At 30.4% G+C, this 25,674-nt stretch overlaps 5 protein-coding genes across 6 annotated transcripts; 1 reads left to right on the top strand and 4 right to left on the bottom strand.

Moving 5' to 3' along the window:
* The first annotated feature begins 2,765 nt into the window (after positions 1 to 2,765).
* LOC125067919 (putative odorant receptor 92a) lies at positions 2,766 to 8,121 on the top strand. The gene is made up of 7 exons (XM_047676815.1): positions 2,766 to 3,327; positions 4,406 to 4,571; positions 5,856 to 5,952; positions 6,762 to 6,863; positions 6,960 to 7,048; positions 7,120 to 7,186; positions 8,038 to 8,121. Exons 1-7 carry the CDS (start codon positions 2,766 to 2,768, stop codon positions 8,119 to 8,121), a joined length of 1,167 nt encoding a protein of 388 aa, XP_047532771.1.
* Positions 8,122 to 8,205: 84 nt separating this feature from the next.
* LOC125067750 (pancreatic lipase-related protein 2-like) lies at positions 8,206 to 10,999 on the bottom strand. The gene is made up of 6 exons (XM_047676492.1): positions 10,963 to 10,999; positions 10,621 to 10,798; positions 9,779 to 9,927; positions 9,329 to 9,574; positions 8,648 to 8,984; positions 8,206 to 8,299 (listed from the first exon to the last, which is right to left on the bottom strand). The coding sequence occupies exons 1-6, from the start codon at positions 10,991 to 10,993 to the stop codon at positions 8,254 to 8,256; spliced, it is 987 nt and encodes a 328-aa protein (XP_047532448.1). The 5' UTR covers positions 10,994 to 10,999; the 3' UTR covers positions 8,206 to 8,253.
* A 966-nt stretch (positions 11,000 to 11,965) lies between these two features.
* On the bottom strand, positions 11,966 to 14,347 carry LOC125067778 (pancreatic lipase-related protein 2-like). 2 transcript variants are annotated; one of them, XM_047676537.1, is made up of 6 exons: positions 14,302 to 14,347; positions 14,030 to 14,203; positions 13,806 to 13,954; positions 13,451 to 13,696; positions 13,038 to 13,374; positions 11,966 to 12,105 (listed from the first exon to the last, which is right to left on the bottom strand). In XM_047676537.1, the coding sequence occupies exons 1-6, from the start codon at positions 14,334 to 14,336 to the stop codon at positions 12,060 to 12,062; spliced, it is 987 nt and encodes a 328-aa protein (XP_047532493.1). In that variant the 5' UTR covers positions 14,337 to 14,347; the 3' UTR covers positions 11,966 to 12,059. The 2 variants fall into 2 exon arrangements, with proteins under 2 accessions (XP_047532493.1, XP_047532494.1); XM_047676538.1 differs by lacking the exon at positions 14,302 to 14,347 and having other exon boundaries at positions 14,030 to 14,223.
* An 898-nt stretch (positions 14,348 to 15,245) lies between these two features.
* On the bottom strand, positions 15,246 to 18,561 carry LOC125067699 (pancreatic triacylglycerol lipase-like). Its single transcript, XM_047676423.1, has 6 exons — positions 18,516 to 18,561; positions 17,943 to 18,117; positions 17,522 to 17,670; positions 16,928 to 17,173; positions 16,470 to 16,806; positions 15,246 to 15,367 (listed from the first exon to the last, which is right to left on the bottom strand). The coding sequence occupies exons 1-6, from the start codon at positions 18,544 to 18,546 to the stop codon at positions 15,322 to 15,324; spliced, it is 984 nt and encodes a 327-aa protein (XP_047532379.1). The 5' UTR covers positions 18,547 to 18,561; the 3' UTR covers positions 15,246 to 15,321.
* A 3,898-nt stretch (positions 18,562 to 22,459) lies between these two features.
* LOC125067712 (pancreatic lipase-related protein 2-like) lies at positions 22,460 to 25,328 on the bottom strand. Its single transcript, XM_047676438.1, has 6 exons — positions 25,275 to 25,328; positions 24,755 to 24,932; positions 24,404 to 24,552; positions 23,635 to 23,880; positions 22,807 to 23,143; positions 22,460 to 22,570 (listed from the first exon to the last, which is right to left on the bottom strand). Exons 1-6 carry the CDS (start codon positions 25,303 to 25,305, stop codon positions 22,525 to 22,527), a joined length of 987 nt encoding a protein of 328 aa, XP_047532394.1. The 5' UTR covers positions 25,306 to 25,328; the 3' UTR covers positions 22,460 to 22,524.
* Positions 25,329 to 25,674: the final 346 nt, after the last annotated feature.

Raw genomic sequence — 25,674 nt, 5'->3', positions numbered from 1 at the left:
ACATCGTTTGCTCGATTCAGCATTTTAATCTCCGACTCCAGGCTACACTGTGATCCTAAGACGAGACAGAGTCAATGTTTCAATTCACGTAGCATCTCTGGGAACTCTGCGTCAATCTGTTTTTTACCATCATAACAAATAAAATGATTTAATAAAAAATCTACTTGTATTTCATTTTGTAATTCTTCCGTATGTTTCAGAATATGGATTACCTCCATTTTATTTTGTTTCGACTTGACAAGCTAGCTATTTTTATATGTTTGGATAATTAAAACTACGCGAAGGAAAAGCCGCCATTAAAAAATGTGCCTACATTAACATTTCATCAGATTCGATCAGTCCCAATTAAGAAACTTTCGTATTGTAAGAAATGTTTCAACATATATCATTACATACTTTTTTAAACTATTATTCTTTAATTTCTGATGTTTTTATTTTTTTATTTTATCGTCACTGTTTGTTCAGATTTTAATGATAAATTTATTCGGAGAAAAACCGATAAGATTATTACAATCTTCGAAAAGTTTATTAATTGGTTTGTAATATGTACCTAAATAATACTAGATTCATATATGAAAGAAATCGTCTAAGTTACCTAATTGGTGATTAATATTTTTTAAATTAGATGATTATTACCATTTTAATATTGTTATATTATAATTCAAAATTGATACGCTTCACGTCATAATCGTAAACAATAAGAAAACAAAGTTACTCGGGATTTCCATTTAAGTAAATGATATTATATTTTAAAAAATGTGTTGAAAAATGTAATAATAATTTATAATGAATATATATGAACAATATTTTAAAATAATAACTCATAATAGATATGTGATTTTCGTAAATATTTTTTATGTATAAATATGTGATTTAATTACCTTCTTTTATATTGATGAATCATCAGCAATGTGTGGTCATATTTCACAATATTAAAAACTATTTACACGCCGTGGGTTGACTTTAAAAATTAAAAACAATTGAGACTAATGAAATCTAAATAAATACATACTTTTTGTTAGATTTAATGAATAAAAAGTCCATGTCACGTACTGAATAAACTAAACAATGAGTTATTGGTACTCATTAAAGTATTAAGTAACTAAACATTAGGTACAGCTTAGTAAAGATAGCGCCTTTGCGTATTTACTCTGATAAATGTGAGTTGTAAGAAAAAAATTATTTAAGCATTGATTTATAAACATGTAATGGCGAACGAATGCGATATTTGATGGTTTTTACTAAAGCCAATATATATTAATGAATAACTGTGTGGTTTCATTTAATTTTATTTAATTATGATCTTGCTAGACTCACTTTTATACATATATTCACTTTATAAATTTTACGAAACTCATTCTCTGTCAACGTTCACGGAAATACCATTTTTTTATTAAGTATTAGTAAGGGGTTAATAGAAATTTTCTTGCAAAAACTTACCTTTTATAACCTATAAAAATTTTGTAAAAACCAAAAAAAATGCATTGCGTGCAAGAAATATTGGAAACTTAATAAATAGCTCTGACTCAATATTGCATAAATCATTAAATGTAATTTATCCTCACCTAACAAACAGTTGCAATGTCAAAAAGAATTCACGATGAGTTATATTTCAACACCCCTTAATTTCCATTTCCTCAGATATTGAGTTGACACTTTAAGAAAATACAAAATTGATGTCGACCGTTTTACGCTAAGTACTTAGGGTTGTACAAACAACAATTTTATTTTAGATAAATAACTCCTTTATTGAATTAAATATAATATATCCTAAGCTTATACATATATATATATATTTTATATATATATAAATATAAATATGTTTGATTTTTTCTTTGTTAATTTTAGTGTGGATGTCGGTCTTTCCTCGTGCTTATAAAATTTTTGATGTTTGATTGTAGAATCACTGGCGATTATATGTTACCAACGGGTCAGCATAGTATTATATAATAATAATTTAAAAGTGTTTGTTAGAGCATGATTGAATAAAATATATTTTGAGAAGGTGAGTAAGGAAGAATAGCGGAAAAGGGGTACAACGTCATGCCGTTTGCGGTAACGTTAAACTAGAAAAACATGAAACTCAGATTTTTTACCTGGGTCTGAACCCGCAATTTTTGGGAAGCTTAAAATTTTCTATCCAATGGGCTATCTGGGCTTACCTTAATATGACTTTCAACAATAGAATTGTCATACTCTAAAATATCATTTTACAAGACTAGTCAAGGTATTTTATCATCGAAACACCGACGCTTATCTAGATTAAAATTCTCGCGTCCCGCGTCAGATAGAATATTACACCACTGAGAATACGACAGGACAGTTTAATAAATAGAATATTTTTTGTCATAGAAAAGAGTCTGTAAATGTCCAACTGCACGACAAAGACCTTGCATTATTAGCTTATTCCGTCACGCCATATTTTGTGGAACACTTGTGCTCCAGTATTAAGCAGTATTTATAAGGCACGTTCAAGGTTAATAGTGGAATTATAAACAAAAAGTATGCACAAGAAAACAATTCGTAAACACGCAATATTCATTTAAGATTCAAGTACTTTATTAATATCAGAAAATTAATTCAGTTGAAATACACTTTTTATAATTCAAATTATTATTCGATAAAATTAAATTTTAATCATTATTTTGATAGCCCTAATACACGTCGGAATATCTATAAAATAAATTGAAGCAACGGCCATATCGTGATATAGTTGTACTTTCGTCACAGTTAAGAAAGGTGATTTACGATATAACAAAATCACTATGGATATACAAGACTTTGAAGAAATGTTCAATCAAATCAAAATCAATTTCTGGCTCATTGGGATACCTTTTAATGAGCCAAAACTAACCATCAGATATTTTATTTTTTTGTTCATAATAATAACTGTCGCGTTAGCGGAATTAGCGTTTTTCTATTCGAAACTTTCCGTTGAAAATTTGTTGGAACTAACCCAACTCGCACCCTGTACCTGCATCGGCTTGCTTTCAATTCTCAAAATAATATTCATCACAATTAAAAGACAAAATATTATTGAATTAACCGCGTGTTTGAAACGTTTGTACGAAGAAGTTACAAACAGTGCGAACAAATGGGAGTTGATAAAGAAAGATATTATATTTCTTAAATATTTGGTGAAATATTTTTTCATTTTGAACGCAATATTGATAGCTGTTTACAACTTTTCATCTCTTATATTAATATGGTATAATTACTATACTAAGGGTGTTATCATTTATAGTTTACCTTACGCTGTGTTGGTACCGTTTCTAAAAGACTGTTGGTACACTTGGTTGTATAAATATATTCATTTAATTTTGAGTGGTAAGCATTACATACATACATGAATTGTAATTAGTTGTGCACGTTAAATAATATTTTTATTTGTAGTCTGATTATTTTATATAACTTAGTAAATATATATTTACTAATCTCTGCGGATAACATTTTTGGTAGATTTCGTAGTATTATTATACCCTATTTTAATCTGGAAAGCGTATTGTTATTTTATAGACTTCAAATATAAAAGATTATATAAAAGATTTTAAATTAACATGGTTATTTTTATTACTAACAGTATTTAAAACGGGATATTTACCATGATTTTTATTTTTATTTGTTGGAGCTCGATATTACGACATTACCTACGAATGTCTTGTTCACGAGACTCGTGAACAAGACATTACTGTTAGTAATAGAGAACTATAATTGTTAATAAAAAAGGAAGAATCATAACTACTAACGACAAAAAGATTTTAGTCTAAAATATCATCACGTTAATAATTGACCTATTTAACATTTTTTAATTAGCCTATTTTTTCTGGTAAATTCTAATGAAATAAAAATCTTAGTTCGTTCCATTTAACGGTAATTAAATTCAAACCTCTTAATAGATACATATAAATATCCATATCCATTTATTCGTATACAGATAAATACTCGCCTTTCTGTTGTTCAATGTGTTATTAATATGTTGCGGACATTGAACTTGAAATAATCATATTATCTTAGATTATATTCTAATTAAAAAAAATATGTACATTTATACATATTACAATTAAAAAAATTTATACATTTATTAAACACAAATTCACGTAATATAGTGACCCAAAACATTATTTCATTATTTAATAAAGATACTGATGAAGAATATTGATACGAATTCTTCCACACTGATATATATCAACTAAGGTTCGAGCTATATGTAGAAGTGAGGTCTATTTCATCTTCTTAGTGTGAAGAAAAGCTGTTATGGGAAGTTAAGAAACTGTTAAAAATCTGCTAGTAATACGGAGAAGATGAGCAATCTATTCTCAAATGTTCCATGATCGCTACCGCGTGTTTGAGTAGCAAGATTGTATTGGATAAAGTTTAAGGATATAGTAAGGTGTTAAAATTTCAGGATTTATATGCGTATTGTATTTCACAACAGTAGATGCTTTATATTATATAATGACTTCACACCTATGCAGTCAGTTCGCCGTATTGAGTAATGAACTACAAGCCCTGGATGAGAGCACTTCCCACTGCCTAAGGGATATTGTGATAAAACATCAATATATTTTAAAGTAAGTCACATCCATCTATAATAATATTATAAATGTTATTATTTATTAGTGATCGATAAACTCGAAGCTAATTAACTGATTTAAATAATTGTTATACCGTTTGAAAACAATATCTAGAAGTAACATCATGACTGCGTTGAGTAGAATTTCGAATGCTAGCAGCATTACCCACTAGGAACAAACCATTAAGCAGTTTTCATGACACCAGTAGAGGCACAATTATTATTCCTTAATTAGTAGGTTACATTATGATGCCTCGGAAGACCTTTGATTCTGCGCCTGATCTCTATCTCGTCGCAATGGATTACCATCGTTATATTATACCGTCAATATTTGTCGGTTCGCACACACACTTGTACTAAAAACCTGGTTTAAGTCTGACTGCTTATAAATATATTTTTATAAAAATTGTTTTTCATTTTTTCGTGTTTCTTTTAGCTTAAGAAAAATATAGGGATTATTTCAACAAGGTCGATAAAAGATAGCGTAAATAATATAATAGATAAATATTATCGTGCTTTCCGAATAAGTTTTTTTAAAAAAAAAACGTGCATACCGTGGGTTATACTCGTATAATTAAAATGTCTATTACTTCTATTTATCTCTTCTATAATCCAATTAATTTGGATTCTTTAAATAACAATCGTTTTGTACCGATAGGATAATTACAGGTCATCATTGTTTTGAATAAATGTGTTTGTTGCAAAACGGTAATCTTGTTGACTGCTTTATAAAATTATATACGATAAGGCTTAAGTCGGAAAGGTACATGCACTATTTGAATATTTATAACCGAAAGGTTGAAAGATTAGACTGGCACAAGAGCTCAGTGTAAGCACACCTGACTGGATATCGGCAGTATACGCTCACCAGTTATTAACACCTATAATCGTCACCTTTGGTGATGATAAGCTTCTCTTTGCGTTGATATGGAATGATTAATAAAATATAATTTTGTTAAAATGGGTATATTTATTAATAATAACAAAGATACCATTTTTGGCAGGCCGCTTATAATAACAATATATCTGTCCTAATATGATATAAGGTAATTCGATAGTTTGCTGTTACTTCGTACCTTTGTTACCTTTTTACTAATATAACAGTAAATATATATCTGAAACGCCTTCACGGAGCTTGTTAAGGAAGTTATTTTTGTAAAATACATATCTAATATATTGTGGACGATGGTATACTTAAACATATTGTGATATTGCTGTGCTAGATTAAAAATGCTACAAGTACATTCAAAATGGACTAAAAATGTACATTTTTATATTGCAGACTATCGCAAGATCTGGAAGAAATTTTTCGTGCACCTAATTTATTTAATGTATTGGTCGGGTCACTTGAAATATGCGCTCTTGGTTTTTCTTTGACGGTAATGTATTATCAGATCATTAAAATTAAATAATTTGTGATTATATAAAACAATTTCATTTAATCGGTATGGTGGCAAGAAGAAACAGATATTTCTCGTGGAATCCCCATTTTGGTGCCTTATGCGCAAATTTAACCATCTCTATTGTCACCAATAGAATTAATTAAATGAGATGTTACGAGTCTATATTTCAAAATATGTTTTTGCACTGCTACTACAAGTGTTTTCACTGCAAACGATACAAATATAAAATTATGAATTAGATAAATATTTGCGCTGTCTTTTTCCTCCGCGTTCTCAGGGAACTGCAGGTTCTGTGTCACATGGGCTTTATGACTTAAATTAAAAAAAAAACCTTTATATTTGATATTAATAATATTCTTTCGTACAATCCATAATTTATATATTCTTATCTTGGACCAAGATTATCTCTACGCCAAAGGGTCATTACGACGTACTAAATCGTTTAGTCTCGATAAAGTAGCAAATAGAGCGATAGAGTTATTTTCGTATTTGTTAAATTACGTATTTTTACAATTAATACAAAAACACAACCACTCTATTCCAAGTAAAATCTGCAATTGATTTTCTTTTTTTGAAATATTGTACTAAATTATATTTAAATTGAGATAACCCAGAAAAGGGCCGATAGTCAAGGAAGAAACTTATCAAACCCATTAAAGGTGTAAGACAATATTCATATACTTTAATACATCATTTGTTTATATTATATCTATATCTCTTTTTAATGAACATAAATTCCGTTCGATATATAATGAACTAACTATTTATTTGATTATTATTTACAGATGGGAAATTGGGCACAAATTCCTGGTGTTGTATTATTTCTAGCGTCTGTGTTTGTTCAGATTCTAATGATAAGTGTATTCGGAGAACAATTAATAAGGGAGGTAAAGTTTGTATTATTTTGTAACGAAATAACATAATTATATGTATAAAATATGATGTGAATACATACTTACTTATAAATTGTGTTTACCATTCAGAGTAGAAAAATCGGAGAATCTGCATTTTTATGCAAATGGTACAACATGGATAAAAAATCAAAAAAAACTATTCTTCTGCTAATGCTTCGGTAAGCTTATTAATTAGTTAAATATATATGTGTCTGTATATAACATATATATGATATATTTTTGTTTTCAGGGCCAACAAACCACAAAAATTGACAGCATATAAATTTTCAGTAATATCATATGAAAGTTTTACTAAGGTAAATTATTTTTAAGGCACTTTAATATGACAAAGTTGTATATCATAAATAAGTAAAGCTATCAATCTCTTATCAAATTTGATTATCAATCGTCAAGTCTTTGGTAAAAGAAATTATCCGTGATAAGTCTGGCACAACTGGCTCCATCTACTTAGCGGCTCAATTGATGAAATGTGGTCTCTTTAAAAGTGGTCAGTAAAAGTAGACTTGATTAAGAAGTGGTCGTTAACTGTCAAAAAAAATGTAATGACCTCAAACTTTATTCAGTTATATGACTTTTCGTAATTAATTTAACTATATCCCTTATTAGCCGAAATTCGACCGTAATTTAAACCTAACAAAAAAAAAATACATCGATTGCAGTGATAGGAAAAAATAGGTTCAGTTGGATTTTTGCAACACAAAAATATATTTTTTTTTAACAAACCCCTATGTTGAAAAACAATTGATTTTTAACTTTGACATGACGTGGGTTGTCATTGGCAGTATGAACGTTTTATAAACAATGTGTGTGTATTTAACAAACGCATGGTAGTGTGTGTAATTATATGTTTTTAATTAATTTATATGTATTTCCGATGCATTTCCATATAAACTTTAACTGGCTTTATTTTTATACTCCTCGGCAATGTAAGGGATTAAATATTTTTAAATTAAAAATGTCTCCACAGATAGAAATAATTATACAATATTTTTTCGATTTATAATATTGTAAATTCGCTATTTATTCTAGTACAACTATACATAGAAATTATAATAGAGCAAATAGTTGCATAGTGTTTATAAATAATGGTAATATTTAATTTATATAAATTATCATATGACTAACTTATATTGTATTTTATCCACAGATCATCAGCACTTCGTGGTCATATTTCACAATATTAAAAACTGTCTACACGCCACCGGATAATAATTATGAACAAGTCAAATAATCATATTAAATAGAAATTTAGATGTAATTCTTGTTTGATTTAATGAATAAAAAGTCCATACAACGTATTAAATAAAATAAATAAATACTTTATTGTTATTTACAAAGATGGAAAATCTCGAAATATTACAGCTTAGTAAGGATAACTTCTTTGCGTATTTAGTCTGTATAACCCCGAGCTGAAAGAAAAAATAAATGTTAGCCTGGATTCATAAATATTTAAAATATCAAAATATTTGTATAAATTAAAACTGTAAAAACGGGGCGGTGTTTTTTCTTTGCAATATTTAATAGACGATTTTATCAATATTATCTCTCAATTAATTATCTCTCAATAATTATCTAACAACTTTATAGGCGTTATTATAATTTATTTTTATATGTTATATTTTTAATTATGATAGAGGAATGACGTCCGTCAAGCTATTTTATGGCCCTTAAATGCTTATATTTTTACCATTTAAGTTATTAATGTGTGATATTACAATAAATGTCCAATTTATAACGTGAATAATAGAAATTCTTACCCTTTCTTGCTTAAGTCATCATTGCCCATGTTTAAAATTTGACCACGACAATTATTTAAGGACACTTGAAGCATGTTTGAGCACTCTCTACCTAAGAAATGATTATAAGTCACGCTTGAAGCAAATAACTGCCATGCACGATCGTGATGACATAGACTTGTTAAGCAACCCGGTTGAGAGGTACCACCATTAGGGAAGAAGTCAGCATCAGCCACCGCTGATCCAATTCCTAGCCCAAGAACTCCTCCATCAGTATGCATAGCTTCAACATAAATAGCATCGGATGCTCTAAGACGATTGGAATTGAGATTCCATAGGGGCCCTGCTGGATCCAAACCTGTAAAAAAAATTAATTTATCACATCTTTGATGATATTCTTACTTGATGATAGGGCTTTATGCAAATCCGCCAGGGTAGAAAACACCTACTCATCAGATATTCTACCGCGAAACAGCAATAATTAGTATTATTTTTTTGCCAGAATAAAGCGTGATTGCGGCTGTGTAACTACGAACAAGAGGGACATAACATCTTAGTTCCCAAAATTGGAATCACGTTGGCGGTGTTAGGAACATTACAAGAAGTTTAGAAGGTTAATATTTTTCACTGCACATTGGACGACGGACCTTCAATGGATGGTGGTGATCTTTCATGTTAATTAGACTGAGTAACAAAACTCACCCGTAATGCGTGCAACTCTGCCGCCAAGTTCTCTGCCAGCGTTACCAACTACATGAGCGCCTAAACTAAAGCCAATAATATGCATAGTTTCGAAGGGTGCTCCTGTAACACTATGAAGGAATTCTAAGAATTGTCCGAGTCTACGACCCACCGCAGGCACTCCAGCGGTAGCAGTTACGTAATTGGATAAAGCGAGTCTTCTCCATTCCATAACGATAACATTCACGTTACTTTTGCGAAGAAATGCTGAAAGAAATATGTTTCTTATAATGTATATCAAAACTAAAATGAAACTAACTGAACTTGTTATATTTATTTTGGACGTGTGATTTTAAAATTATACACACAATTTATGAATTGAGATGAAGATATATAAAGGTTATTTATACACATCAAATAAATTCGACAAAAACAATTATTGTAACCGATAGAATTTAATGGTAGACCTACCATCAGTGAGAACTATATTTAACTTAGTGTGTTGGTCATTTAACCATCCGTGAACAATGACTACAGTTGGATTCCTGGCGTCGAACTGCGATAAAGTTATACTATTGGTGTTATTAAGTCGGAGTGTCTGAGACACCACAGGATTATTTCTAAAAAGCAAACAAGAAATTATTATTGACTAATATATAAATTCAGTTAATATCATCCGGAAAAATATTATTCGGCCATTACCAGTTTTCCTATAATAGAAAAGAGTGTTGAAAGATGTGTAAGTCTATCAAGAAACCAATTCGGCTTCAAGCTTGAAATACAAGATGTCCAAATATATGGTAAATATTGCGATTTTTTAATATAGGTAAGCATTAGAAAAAAAAAATATTTTATTTGTCACTTTAATCTGAAAATGATTACAATATCGCAATCAGTGCCTTTTGTAAAACTGCTGTAATTAACCTAGACAATCAATAATACTATGAAAGTCATGAAACAGATATCACAATTGCTACAACCCAAGGGGAGCTAAGCTTAGTCTGTTTTATTAACCAAAGTACGTGAACCACATTAATGATACAATTAATAAAAAATGTCTATTCTTTAATTGGCCAGGTTACCTGCTTAATGGGTGCTGAGCAGGGCACTGCGAAAACTCTATTAAAATAACTAAAAGACTACAATAAACAAATAAATAAACATTTCAGTAATTTGGAAGAAAATAAAAACTACGATGACTTCTTCAAGACTCCATATATGATAGTGAATTTGATATTTAATACATTAGCAATTTACATAAAAAAAACTGCTAATTTCAGCTAGTTCAAAAGAAATTTATATAAAATATTTACCTCGTGTACAGCAGGTATCGATTATTGTCAGGATTTTTAAAGAAATCATCTAATAATTCAGTATCAAGTTGCTCCTCCAAATCCACGGTGTGCATAACACCATCATAGTCTGAATATTTGATAAAACGTGAATACTTGTTATCCACATGTTTTAGCGACACAGCCGTTGCTGAATAAACTGAAATAAACGAATGTTTATTATATTTTACCATATCATTGATTGCACAACAAATAATTTACGAAAACTATGTTTAATTTGAAAAAAAAAAAAATTATTTCATTGTATATGTTATCCATCATATTTTTGCATTGATAGTTACTAACAAATATACATATACATACCAGCTAAACAAATAAACAATAGAGTATTCATCCTTTGAATTTCATTATAAACTTCCTTGTAGTAGTATTTATACGATTAATTTTGACCAATCGAACGATAAAAAAGATTTATCGCGTAAAACAATGACGAATATTGATAAATTTACGCCTTTGGGAATTAGTACCAGATTACAATAAATGCTTATACGGTAATTAGCTAATCTGGTTTCAGCGTTTGCGATATTTATTGGCCGTTGAAATATAATAAACAAGTGCCTCAATGCGTAGATTTAGAAATAGTCTTTCTGGTTATTTTCAACATGTTATTAAAATAATTCATACTACGTAGAACCATTTTTTTTATAAAAATGGAAGTGAGATTATTCAATCTATTTATATTATAATTTAAACTTATATGTTACTTTAATAGGCCTAAAAACAAATGACGCTATCATTATTTTCATAGTTAATCATGGAATCGAATGTATTTAACTAATCTAACTCGATCCGTTTATTAAGGAAGAAATAAAATTCGAGTAATACACGAACGAGATTGTATAAAAATATCTGGGAACGAAATCATCTTTTCTCGTGTCAGATCCAAAAGTACTACATTACTCTTACAGCATTTCGACGTCAAATAGCCAACGAAATGTACTGGACCAGATATGCTCTAGAATGAAAGTCATGTCCAATGTTTCGGAGTTAGAGACTTAAGTCGCATACAAATAGTTCGACATTGGAGCTCCAATTGTTAGTAGTTTCAGCAACAGAAGAAATAAAAACATTAATCTGACTTTATGTATGTTATTTATCAAACAATATCCACATAATATATATGGGATAGATATAATACGAAGCATATTCGTATAAAAAGTATAGATGCAATTTTAGTGAATGATAAAATTAAATTAATTAAAATAAATATGCAGTATTGATAATTTTATAAATGATTCAATTAAAATTTTCTAAATAAAACCGTATTTAAAATTTAATAATGTGAAAATAAAACATATAATTCAGTAATATGCTTTAATTTCATTAACGAACAAAACTCGTATAAGATTGTCTTATATATCAAGATCTTATCTTAAAGCACATTGATACAAAATGTAGTCCTAAAAAGGATATCTTCTTCCAGTATTTAATCTGTACAATCCCGAGCTGAAACAAAAGTAATTTTTAATATAGTAACATCAGTAACAGCTAAAATCAGTTATCAATCTAATAGAAAATATTTTGATTTCAATTATAAAAACAATTTAGTAATAAATAAATATTACGTACATTACGTACATTTTTAGGCATTCATATATGGCAACAGCCAAAATTCAAATCCTAAGAATTCAAAATATTTAATATTTGGTTTGTATGGTTATGCCCACACTTATTATTATTTCCATTGATGAGATATATTATAATAATAAATATTAAAAAATAAATTGGGAAAAGAATATGAATGTTAAGTCAAACAACTGATTGGGATAAAAACGACGGTTAAACGTAAATAGGGGACAATATTCTCCTTTAACGAAAAGCACAGTCTACTACTACCTACGTCCGAATCTATTATTCCTATTCTACGGCATTACCTAGCTGGCTAAGATTCAAGCTGAATGTCTTAGTTCGTGTTTTGATAACACGATTTTAAAGAGAGTTATCAAATTTAGTTAAAAAAAACTTAAAACAAGTTATTGTTCATTCAAAATCCATATTTACTCTAATTCTTAATGCCTTCTAAATATAGACATTATAAAAATTACTTAGATATCGTCTATTGTTATGTTCCGCAAAATATGAAGCCCGAAATGAAAAAAAATATGGTTGAACTGAAACTTTTACTAAAATTTTGAACAATTCAAAACCAAGTATAATTAAACTTCAATTTTCTGATGGAAATGATTTTGAGGAAATATGTATGTGTCAGACGAAGTTCGTTTCACTTATAAGTCACTATATCGTCGGTAGAATGTAGTGATATTGAGTTATAACCTTTCAGCTTAAAAATATAGAATACTTTTCACCTGCTTAAAATATGAACGCTATTTTTATGATAAAATCATTAATTCGTGAATTTGAATCATAAAAATACTTACCCTCTTTTACGTATATCACCATTGCCCATTTTAAAAATTTTACCATGACAAATATTCAAAGACACTTGAAGCATGCTTGAGCACTCTCTACCTAAGAAATGGTCATAAGTAACGCTTGAAGCAAATAACTCCCATGCGCGTTTGTGATGACAGAAGCTTGTTAAGCAACCAGGCTGAGATACGCCACCGTTGGGGAAAAAGTCAGCATCAGCTATAGCTGATCCAATTCCCTGTCCAAGAACTCCTCCGTCAGTATGTATAACTTCTACATAAATACCATCAGATGATCTAAGACGATTACTATTAAGATTCCATAATGGTCCTGCTGGATCCAACCCTATAAAGATAATTATTGTTTTACATACAATATTTTATTGACATGTGCATCTTGATTATAATATGTTAAAACTTACCCGTAATGCGCGCAACTCTGCCACCAAGTTCTCGGCCAGCGTTACCAACTAAATGGGCACCTAAACTATAACCAATAAGGTGCATAGATTCGAAAGGTGCTCCTGTAGCTCTGTGAAGGAATTCTAAGAACTGTCCTAGTCTGCGACCAACCGCAGGCACACCAGTTACAGCAGTTACATAACTAGATAGCGCGAGTCTTCTCCATTCCATAACAATAACATTGACGTTACTTTTACGAAGAATTGCTGAAATATTTTAATATTACTAAAGTAATTTTGCTTATCACTTTTTCGCGTCAGATAATTTTATCATTTAGATAATATTGTTTTCAATAAAAAAGGAGAATATTCCTACCATCCGTGAGAGCAATATTTACTTCAGTATTTTGGTCACTTAGCCATCCGTGAGCAATAACAACAGTTGGTTTCCAGGCATGAAATTTCGAAAAAAATACACCAAAGGTATTATTAATTTGTAGTGTCTGAGGTGCCAAAGGATTATCTCTGAAAAATAAACACGTTACTATTATTAACTTACATCCATATTAACTTCCATAATCTCTACCTCATAATATCTACCTCGTGTATAGAAGGTATCGGTTATTATCAGGGTTTCTATAGATATCTTCTAATAGCGTAGTGTCCGGCTGCTCCTCCAAATCCACGGTTTGCATAACGTCGTCATTATCTGATAATTTGACGAAACGTGGATAATTGACTTCATCATGTTTTAACGGCACTGTAGTTGCTGTACTCGTATAAACTGTAATCATGAAATTAACAAAATCATTATACTTTACATAAAACTATATTCAAATTAATTACAACTGGAAATCTATATAAACAAATACAAACCAACGAGACACAAATACAGTAAAGTTTTCATCCTTTAAATTTAGTTGAAAACTATTTCAGTACGTAGTATTTATACATTTAATTTTGGCAATCAAACGATGATACGGATTTATCGCATTAAAGTATTAGAATTATTGATAAATTTACGATTTTAAGAATTAACACTAGATTAAAATAAATGCTTAGGAAGTTAATAAGCTAATCCGCTAAGGAATTAATACAAAATTTGATTTTTTTCGTAGTACTATCATACGTAATAGTCTAAGCTTGTTACACATATGTGTGGTAGTACTTACTGTTTACGTCAAATAGTCCCTGATATATTTTATTTGCAATTATTAAATATATTGTCAAATATTTCAGCGTTTGGATTGTATTGGATTGCCTTTGGTCTAACAGTTTTATTAGTAGGTAGCCCCCTATTAAGTGACAAATCGATCAAAATAGACAAAATTTCACACCTTATCTGATTTTACAATGTTTATTTTATTTCTATTTCAATTTAGAATTATTAAATTTTTGAGTAAATTTTATTATAGTATTGGTGAAAAGAATATTAATGTTAAATTAATTTTTATACTAATTATTATTTTACTTCTAATGAGTAGATTATTATTATTTCATGTAAATTAATATTAATAAATAAATTATTTATATGCAACTAAAAACTATTTTCAATTACGCCGAAGAAGTAGAACTTCTCTCGCTCATACGTACACACACCTTTTGTTATATCTATTCGTCAAATCATTTCCATATTGGAATAATATATGAAATTAAAAAGAGTAATTTCTATCAAAGTAAAGTTTTATGATACAGATTTTATTTATCAAATATTATGAAGTTAAATAATTATGTCCTTTGACAATTGATGAAAGCTTTGAAAAATCTAAAAAATCACTAATCATAATTTGAGTATGTAAAAATAAAAAATATCGTTCAGAAATTTGCTTTTATTCCAAAAAAATTGGTAGTCCAATACAAGTTTTCAGCTTGCTCCAGAACGTGTGCAGTCCTTAATAAGGATAACTTCTTCGTGTATTTAATCTATACAATCCCGAGCTGAAACAAAAATAACATCAATCAATTAAAACATACTTCATACCAATAGCCTCACTTTCGAAATTTGGTGGGCATTTTCGAAATTCTCAATTAATTTAAAATCATCACCACTTCGGAATATATCTAAGGAGAAATCTAGTAAATAATACAGTAGTTATTATTTCCATTAATTAAAATACATACATTTATAAATTTAATACGAAAGACTTATTATACGCTTCGCACGGGTGATTATACATTGTGACATTAATAAAGAAAATGACTGATCTAAATATAATTTATATCCTATAACACTCAAGAATAATGTAGCTTTCTGCCGATGTAAATTTTTAGAATTGTGTCATTACTTCCGAATATTTATTGTAAGACTTTATAATATCGGTATAGATATCTTGCACGGACATCAACGAAGTATTGTTTGGTGTCTGTTTCCTATATGTTCATTGCGAATACGCCCTATTTATTTTCGTTTATTCAACGCGAGTTTTTGTTTAATTGGTAAAACTAAATTTATTTGCATAATTTGATTACAGAAGGCTTTGCTCACGGAAGGATATATTGACTTTGCAGAGATGGAGACTTGGCGTTACAAGTTTGTCTTTACTTCTTGTGTTTATACAATGTTTGAAGCTGATTAACCTTTACCAAGTCACTCGGATACTCTGGGATTTTTACTTTGGATTTTTTGACTTTATGAACGCACCACAAAATAATACCAAGCATAGCATATCTGCGATTTAGTATTTAATGTTATTTGATTAAAAATATGTAAATATCGCGACGTGATAGATGAAGATTATTATAATAAATTGAAAACACATAACACGTGAATAAGTAATCAGAATTAATTTCTATAATACGCGTTAAACGAATACCGATGAATATTGCGCACGGAAAAATTTGCAAAATGAACGAGACATGTTAAGAATCTTTTTACGCACAAATAAATAGTCAGCAAATGTATTGCTCTACTGTATGTGCTATAACTGAGCGACGAATGCAAATTAGTGTGAAGCCGTTTGCTTCGCCATGTTTGCGAGCGATGCTCAACCCTGACCTGTCTCTGATCTGTAAATGATCTTATATGACTTTATATACTCACCCTCGCTTATTTAAATTATCGTTGCCCAAAGCCAGAGTGCTGCCACGACAAGTGTTTGCAGATACTTGAATCATATTGGAGCACTGGTTGCCTACGAGATGCGTATGAGCAATACTTGCGGCAAATAGTTCAAACGCCCGATTATGATTACATAAGCTGGTTGCACAGCCAGGCTGAGAGTTGCCACCATTGGGGAAAAAATCTGCGTCACCTACGGCAGATCCTATTCCAAGACCAGTAGTGCCACCGTCTGTATGAATACCTTCCACGTATACGCCATCAGTGCGTCTCAGACGATTTGAATTATAATTCCATAGTGGTCCAGCAGGGTCTAAGCCTAAAAAAATATGATATTTTTTTCTTACTATTTTTAATAATGAAGAATTAAGCCAGTGAAAATATTAATGTTGGTATCAGTTTTTTAGTCAAATATTAGATTAATTTTTTCTTCAGTATACCTGTAACGCGCGCTACTCTGCCTCCTAACTGTCTGCCAGCGTTACCAACAACGTGGGCGCCTAAACTGAAGCCAATAAGATGCATAGTGTTGAAAGGTGCCCCTGTTACACTGTTGACAAAATTAAGGAACTGCCCTAATCCCCGACCAACTCCTGGTACTCCGGCGACAGCGGTTGGGTAAGTCGACATAGCAACTCTTCTCCAGTCCAAGACTATGACATTCACGTCGGCTTTACTAAGGAATGCTGAAAGTATTTTTTTTTAAGAATTATTCATTTATTTAAAAAAATTAGAATAAAATATAATATTAAAATGTGTTCATTGAAGCAATCGTAATGATATAATTATCTAAGTAATTTTAAACTATTAATTGTTCTTAAATAACAAATTAATAGCGTGGTTATACCAAGTTTTGGTACATTAATGCAGGAGTCATTCATATGTTGAACTATTCAATAAAATAAATGACAAATAAATAAATATATATATAAATATATTATACACATATTTTTACTAATTATCTTTACTATGATTACATATAAGGATGACTTCAAGGGTGTTAATGTTATTAAATATGGAGACATGACTCTTACCATTTCTAAGAATAGGGTTTGGATTCGTATTCTGGTTACTGAGCCAGCCGTGAGCAACGACAATTGTTGGATTTCTAGCGTTGAAGTTTGAAGAGGTAATGCTGTTGGCATTGTTGATTCGGAGAGTCTGAGGTGAAAGTCGGTTGCGCCTTAAAACCAAAAAATATATATATGCGATCAAAACGTAACACTTTAAAAATAATAGCTGTTTTTCTTTATAACAATAAAGTTTATAGGTATTAATATAATTAAAATTTAGTAGTAAGGAATAAAAACAATTTTTTACTGTACCATTGTCTACTCTCAGAGGTAACCACTTACCATCAGGTGGCCATTTGTGTGTATTGCTATATGAAATAAAAAATAAAAGAAAGTAGACTATTTGTTAAAATTTAAGCAAATAACATAAGTGCCTACATACCTTGTGTAAAGAAGATATTGATTATTAGAATCTCTTAAATCAGCCTGCACTAATTTCATGTCTGGCTGCTCCTCTAAATCTACTGTATGAAGTATACCATCACCATCAGGAATCTCAATAAAACGCGAATATTCGCGTTTTCCATTTTCTAACGGCACAGCAAATGCTGTATATACTGAAACAAAATAAGAGAAAAAAATCAAACATCTTCAGCGTATTCTACGTTTTAAATAAATCCTAAAATGAGATGAAAGAAATGAAAAAGAAAACCTCCTATACTTAGTTCCTCATTTAGAATATTTAAAAATTCTAGTTCTGTCTAAAAAAAACTATGCCAGTTGAAAATAAGGAACTTTTTGAGGTCAATCCTCCCTCGCTTGCATGAAACGCCTCCGTTTGATTACATGAGCTGTCTACAAATGCTTTGCGAGAAAAAGGCTAGAATTTATGCACGAAATGTAAGAGAAAGTCCAAAGAGCGAACATCACGAGTCCGTGGCATTTATCTTTAGCTAGAAACACCTTTGATGAAAACAATGAAAAGACGCGCCAACGAGGACAAAGCAATACACACCAGCTAGACACAAACACAACAGAGTCTTCATGCTTTGAATTTTGCTGGAAGCTTCTATCGCAGCATTGTCACCTCAATGTATATATATAGCCAAATTTTGTAATCAATCAACCGTGTTGATTAACGCAAGATTGTAAACTTGATAAGTGCATTATTAAATAATATTTTGATTAAATGTATTTAAAAATTATTTGGTTTTGCATGCAGTTGTTGCCATGATCGTTTCGATGTAGCAGAGAATTACACCATCAACGGAAATCAAGTACATAAACTGCATTTTACTAAATATTATTAAATTCAGTGCAAAATAAAATTGATTGAACATTAAAATTTTTTTGGACTTAATATTAAAACTAGTGGGTCTTTAGGAATTTCAAAACCTATGACAGATTTTGTTTTGATTTTATTACATTGTAAACTTCAAGTCAGTCATCTACAATTGGCGCCGAAATGATGAAACTTTATTTAAATGAAATTTTTAATATCAAATTTTCAATATCAAATAGTATAGTATCAATTTTTTTTAATTTTGTTTACGTTTTTATTTTTTTTTAATAGCGCCGTAGCACCGCTCTTTAACCGGCCAGTAACTTTTATCCGAAAAAAAAAATAATTATTTTTTAAATTGTAAAAATTAAGTACATTGCAAATCAAGAATCCTCTTTATATTTTCTTATTATTTTCTGCTCATCTACGGCTGAAGCTCTTCAAAATGAGACCATAATTGATTTTTTATATACAGCTATCGTCATATAATCACTGGGACAAAAATCGACTTACACTATTAATGTATATAAGATAAATGTGACCATCACAGGACTCTTAGCGGTTGAGATATATCAAAATTGATAGTTTTTGAAAGATTTTGTAATTAAAGAATACCAATAAATTAATACATAAAAATAAAGACTGCAGACGTAGCTGGTTGAATTTTCGGCTAATCTTAGCAAACCTTTTGCCCGTGAGACATCCAGCAGAGCTCTTTACGTGACATGTGAATACCAATTACTCATGACTCCTCATACTGACTAAAGTTAGTATTGTAGTTTTTCCTTTAATGGTCCTGATAAAATGAATAGCACGTTTTGCTTTCTAATTTAATAACTGATTCATCAGTTATTAGAATAAGATGATAGTAATGGTAGAAAATATGTGTTACGGTACATTTTGTAAGGATACTGTACAAAATTCATTCAGTCATACGGTACAATTCAATTAAAAAATGAATAGAATCCAAAAACATTTAATTCAATTGAATTTTTAGAAATTGCTTATGTGGTGTACACAAATTTGCTATTTGGCTCGAATGTATGTTACTTAGATTTTTGTTTATTGTGGTTTTGTTTTACTTTAAGCATATTTCAATGAATTAAGCTTGTAGGAACTTCAAAAATTCAACCATTGGAGATTTTTATTGAAATTTGATCTCAAATAAAAGAAATAATAAAATCTCACAGGCTGAATGAGAGGTAAATATTTTGATTCGTGTATGTGAGCTAATTAAATAATTTGTGAAATAATTACAATTAAACAAAATGCAATAAATAAATTAAAACTTTTATTTCATGACATCTCAAAAAAAGTTTTTATAGGCATTTTTTTAATTAAAATAAATAAATATAAAATACGTAGTCCAAATGTAACCCAACCTAACCATGTGGAATAAGGGCAATGATGCCAGCAGTTTACCGTATAATCGCAATTTCGATTCTATGGTAAAAAAAGAGCACTACCAACAGTGCTATTTGCTTTTTTTTAGTTTTTTGTTCATTATAATTTTAACTGCAAACAGAACAAAGGTCTTATACCTTGGAGTTTGGAGTTGGGAAAAATCGGCCTAAAGATGACTGGCTACCGAAATAAAAATATTTATGTTGTTTGTTGTTTCGATTGTTGTTATAATTATTACTTAATTTTACTGATTGACTACAACTATTTAAGAATGCTTGATACATTTTTGGGAGATTACTATTATACTAAACTAGGGATATAAAAATAATATCATCATTATCATCCTCGTTTTTATTTCACAAAAGAGAGCTATCCGGTCTTTTATAATCTTAAGCTACAGACTCCCTTCGAGATATTTTTAACAAAGTAAGAATAGTTACAGTTACGTCGTTAGGTCACCATATGTTTACAACAATAATATGATCAATGACATTGATCACTTTTTTAGAGTCAGTGGTAATCATCTTATGAACACGAAAAGTACGGATAAGCTAATAATACCAAGTTTCCGAGTCCGCAAAGTCAATAAATCCTACTGAGGTAACTTTAATAATTCAAAAATTCTAATAATTTGTTAAAAAACAAATTATAAATAAAGCATCTCTTCAATACAAAATTATATAGATGATCAAAAGCACGGAGCTACTACGTGTTGACTATACAAGATATTTTATATAAATTTAATTTAAATAGAAGAACTACTGAGTTTCTTGTCGGTTCTTCTCAGTAGAATCTACCTTCCGAACCGGTGGTAGATTTACATTTAATACGATTCTGTAAAAGGATGATCCAAAAGTGTTTTTCAAAGCCCACTTGAATAAAGTACTATATATTTTGATTTGAAACCCTTTTCCAGGTCAACCTAAGTTTTCATCAATGACCTTCATAACAGTTATTAACATGGTTTAATAGCAATAGTTCTCAATACAATCGTATGGAACAAACTCCTGTTTCTTAATTATTATTATTATTTATTTATTTTTTTAAATATTGGACAACATCACATACATTACTTTGATCCCAATGTAAGTAGCTAAAGCACTTGTGTTATGGAAATCAGAAGTAACGACGGTACCACAAACACCCGGACCCAAGACAACATAGAAAACTAATGATTTTTTTCTACATCGACTCGGCCGGGAATCGAACCCGGGACCTCGGAGTGGCGTACCCATGAAAACCGGTGTACACACTACTCGACCACGGAGGTCGTCAAAATTATAATACCCAAATAATTAAAACATGTATTGATAACAAGTACATATTTAATATCTACGAAAATTCTTCTCTAAACAGCAACAGAAGGAAGAACAAGTCGTAGTTGCTGAAGAATACCCATTTTAATTACGATTTTAACTAAGCTTTTAAATGCATGTGGGTATGTGTTTCAATTATATTTAAAAATATGTAAGTTTTTTATTCCATCATTAATTTTTAATATTCTTATCAGATTTGGTTGCAAGGATATCGTTATAATTCTTACATTATCCAAATACAAGCTATAATGTGGCTGGCGTAGATTTGAGATTATTCTCGAATAATCTCAATCCACTCCTTGGAGTGAATTCTTTTTAAACGTACTCAATGATTATGATTATTTTTCAAAAAAAAAACCGACGTATATCATTAAATTAAAATATTATTGTGTACTACTGTACGATGCCCTTAATGATTTAGTACCACTCCCGAAACATCCAGTTTTTCACAATGTATGAAATAATGTAGAGTTACTTTTTTTATTAATCATAATAAGTTATATCTTTTTTTCATTTACTATATTTATGCAGATTAACAAATAGATCATCTGATGGTTTAGGATCCCCACCGCCCATAGACATTGGTGCAGTTACCATGCATTCTCGCCACCAACCTTGGGAACTAAGGTGGTGGTGTCCCTAGTGCCTGTATTTACACTGATACACTCAATCTTTAAATTTTATCACAGCAATACAAGGTATTACTGTTTGTCACTACAATATGTGATGGGCAGGTGGTACCTACCCCGACAGGCTTGTAGATCGTTTTTACTACGGCTCAACATACTTTTATGGCTGAACAATACTACTTTGTATTGTTGCGTTTGCTTAATAATATAACAGAACTTTTTAAATCATTGGTCTGTTTCGAAGTGACTTCTATAAGAAAAAGTAGCTTAAGAATAACTAAAAGAAGGCAATCATTGCCATGGGAGCAAAATAATTACGAAATATTTCATTTTAAATAAATTGTGCTTTATTTACATACGATATAAGATATGATAATAAGATCGTTATAATGTTTAGAAGGGGTATCTTCTCTGTGTATTCAATCGGTACAATCCAGTTCTGTAACAAAAACAAATTATGAAATAAAAATTATAATTAAATGAAAATAATTGAAAATAAATACATGCTTTGACAAATCTAAATCTAAAAGAATTCGTTTTTAATTTAAATCTGAATAATGTTTTATCTTGTGTTTCTCGATACTAATGCACTTATCGATTTAGTAAACGAACAGATTGAATAGATTGATACGATAAGCACTGTATGAAATAATTATGCTTAAATAAATATCATACCCGCTCTTATTTAAGATGTCATTTCCCATACGTAAGCTGGCACCGGTACAGGTATTAGCAGACACTTGCACCATGTTTGAGCACCGTCTTCCAACGAGGTGATTGTGGGTCACAGTTGCTGCAAATAGTTCCCATGCACGGTTGTGGTCACACAAGCTCGTAACACAACCTGGCTGAGAGTTACCGCCGTTAGGGAAGAAGTCAGCATTAGCAACTGCTGATCCGATACCAAGGCCAATAGCTCCACCATCCGTGTGAATAGCTTCTACGTAAACACCATCCGATGGGCGGAGACGATTTGAATTCACATTCCATAGAGGGCCAGCAGGGTCCAAACCTTAAAATGAATATTTTGTAATGAATTATTTTATTTAATACTATAATTAAATATGAGTTGTTTACTATTAATATTAAAAGTATTATCTCTAACCACTAACAAAATATTTTCTATCAACCCACATTGGAGCAGCGTGGTGGAATAAAATCCAAACTTTCTCTTGAAACAGAGAGAAGGCTTTAGCCCAGTAGTGGGATATTTAAAGCCTTAGTATTACTTTACGTATGTTACTTTTATTTTTAAAGTTGTAGAAAATGATCTATACAATCTCAAAAATTAATGAAGAAACTCAACGATAAATTGATCGCTTAACGATGTAAAAGTCGTAGGTTTAATTCCCTTGTGCTATTGTCATCCCCTTTCCTTATACAAGTTTCAAGCTCAGACGGAATAAAAATAAGAGTATTAATATTGCCGTGACAGCGTTGTTATAAAATTTATCTTCAATGTATAATGAAGAAGTCGTTAAGCTGATATTTTTTTTTAATTACCTGTTACACGCGCTGCTCTTCCACCAAGTTCTCTCCCAGCATTGCCAACAATATGAGCACCCAAACTAAAACCAACGAGGTGCATTGTTCCCAGTGAAGCTCCCGTTGTTCTGCTAAGGAAGTTTAAGAACTGGCCCAATCCACGACCAACAGCAGGGACTCCAGCAACAGCGGTAGGGTAAGTGGAAAGAGCGAGTCTTCTCCAATCCATTACAATAACATTAACGTCACTTTTGCGAAGGTAAGCTGAAACCATAGATTATATTCAAATCATTAAATAGTTTAAACACTCATTAAACTCTTTTCCTAATTGGTAGGTAATATTAGTAGTAATAGACTGATAAATGGGGCACCAGATGGTAAGTGCAGATTTCCGCCCAAAGAAACAGGAGCTTTAAAAAATATTAAGAATTTACACTGGCTCACTCACCATTCTAACCGGAACACAATTTTACTAAGTTGCTGTTGAGCAATTGTACTGGGCGCTACTTGGTTCTACAGACGGGCTTACATAAATCCCTTAACCTAATAATATTTTATACTAGGAAATAATAAACAAAATATAATATAATAAGATAACATAAACACTATTTGAAAACTAATTTTATGTACTCGTACAAAGAAATACAAAAGTTGAATAAATATTGATATTATAATAAAATATAATAAACGATAAATATTAAATTTTGAACTGAAAGTAGTTCACACTGGAAAACACAATAGGGATCAAATTAAACGAGATGTACAGATGTCGACATAATGAACGTACCGTCCCTGATAATAGGGTTGATATTCGTGTTTTGATTACTGAGCCAGCCGTGAACGACGACCACGGTTGGTACCCTGGCGTTGAAGTTCGATGACGTGATGCTGCCTGCATTATTGATGCGTAATGTCTGAGCGTTTGAGGGGTTGCGTCTTAAAAGAACGAAAACATAGTGTTGTTAGTATACTAGTAAAAAATATTACCTAAAAAATTAATTGCTATTGAGCATTTAAGGGATAGCCCAGTAATTAGGAATTTTAACTACAGATATCGTACCGAAAATCATAGCTATGGGACATTAACAGAATTTAACATTTTTTTAAAAAGATTCAATAAGAGTTAATTCTTTATTACCTGGTGTAAAGTAAGTACAGATTGTTAGCAGGATTTCTGAAGACATCCTCCAAGACGTTCATGTCAGGCTCTTCTTCCAAATCAACTTTATGCAAGACACCATCGCCATCAGGAAAATCAATGAAACGCGGGTATTTGCGGTCAACATTTTCCAGCGGTACCGCGATGACGGCGGTCACTAAAAAAAATATAATTAGAATGACATAAAGTCTTTTTGACTAAATTTACGCATTACGTAATTTATGGTAAGAAATCTGAAGGAGCTAACTGTGCATCTAATATTATAGTGCGTGAGAGTATGCGTCAACATAGATGCATTCAAGGCAGTTAACATATTTACGAGAATTTATTATGTTATCTACCTCGTCGCCTTTGGTATATAACACAATATTAATATTAGTATTGTAAATAAGTATAAATTTAATTCCAATATAAAATATATGACAATTTTGATGATGAATGACTTTTAAAGAACAAAGTATTTGATGTACTTCAAATGAAAAAAAAAAAAAACACGAACCCGCTACAAGCAAACAAAACAATGTCTTCATTGTTATGGACCAATTAAGACTTAGGCGAATATTCAATAGAAATAACCATTTATATACCCAGATTAAGCATATCAATAATAATTTAGATTTATATCACAGTTTAACAATCATAAATTTGCATCATATTCAATGATTAAAAATAAGTTTTAATCTAAAATCATGCAATAAACAATAAATAGATTTTTTATATAAATCAATTAAATTAAAAAACTAAGATAATGTTTTTAAGCATCGCCCTCTTTATCTAACCAACTGGAAAAAATACTGAAATTGCCTTCATGAAAAATATCAAAGAGATTTAAAGAAAACGTCATTAGCAACAAGCCTGTGAAAGTAGAACATTAAGTTTGATTAAACGTGGTTCTACAT

Source organism: Vanessa atalanta, chromosome 12 (assembly GCF_905147765.1).
Source record: "Vanessa atalanta chromosome 12, ilVanAtal1.2, whole genome shotgun sequence".
Taxonomy (NCBI): Eukaryota; Metazoa; Arthropoda; class Insecta; order Lepidoptera; family Nymphalidae; genus Vanessa; species Vanessa atalanta.
The sequence above is the reverse complement of the archived record's forward strand: the minus strand, read 5'-3'. Positions and strand labels throughout refer to the sequence as shown.

Coding starts and splice junctions, on each gene's coding strand:
- LOC125067750 (XM_047676492.1), bottom strand. CDS start 10,993: ATGAATACTCTATTGTTTATTTGTTTAGCTG. Junction 9,928..10,620: donor CGATACCTGCTGTACACGAG/GTAAATATTTTA, acceptor TTTGCTTTTTAG/AAATAATCCTGTGGTGTCTC. Junction 9,575..9,778: donor AAATATAGTTCTCACTGATG/GTAGGTCTACCA, acceptor TATTTCTTTCAG/CATTTCTTCGCAAAAGTAAC.
- LOC125067778 (XM_047676537.1), bottom strand. CDS start 14,336: ATGAAAACTTTACTGTATTTGTGTCTCGTTGGTTT. Junction 14,204..14,301: donor TATTTGTGTCTCGTTGGTTT/GTATTTGTTTAT, acceptor AGTTTATACGAG/TACAGCAACTACAGTGCCGT. Junction 13,955..14,029: donor CGATACCTTCTATACACGAG/GTAGATATTATG, acceptor TTTATTTTTCAG/AGATAATCCTTTGGCACCTC.
- LOC125067919 (XM_047676815.1), top strand. CDS start 2,766: ATGGATATACAAGACTTTGAAGAAATGTTCAATCAAATCAAAATCAAT. Junction 3,328..4,405: donor TATTCATTTAATTTTGAGTG/GTAAGCATTACA, acceptor TTAAAATTTCAG/GATTTATATGCGTATTGTAT. Junction 6,864..6,959: donor GAGAACAATTAATAAGGGAG/GTAAAGTTTGTA, acceptor TTTACCATTCAG/AGTAGAAAAATCGGAGAATC.
- LOC125067712 (XM_047676438.1), bottom strand. CDS start 25,305: ATGAAGACATTGTTTTGTTTGCTTGTAGCGG. Junction 23,881..24,403: donor CAACCCTATTATCAGGGACG/GTACGTTCATTA, acceptor CTATGGTTTCAG/CTTACCTTCGCAAAAGTGAC. Junction 22,571..22,806: donor GACATCTTAAATAAGAGCGG/GTATGATATTTA, acceptor TTTTTGTTACAG/AACTGGATTGTACCGATTGA.
- LOC125067699 (XM_047676423.1), bottom strand. CDS start 18,546: ATGAAGACTCTGTTGTGTTTGTGTCTAGCTG. Junction 16,807..16,927: donor CAGAGTAGCGCGCGTTACAG/GTATACTGAAGA, acceptor ATATTTTTTTAG/GCTTAGACCCTGCTGGACCA. Junction 15,368..16,469: donor GATAATTTAAATAAGCGAGG/GTGAGTATATAA, acceptor TTTTTGTTTCAG/CTCGGGATTGTATAGATTAA.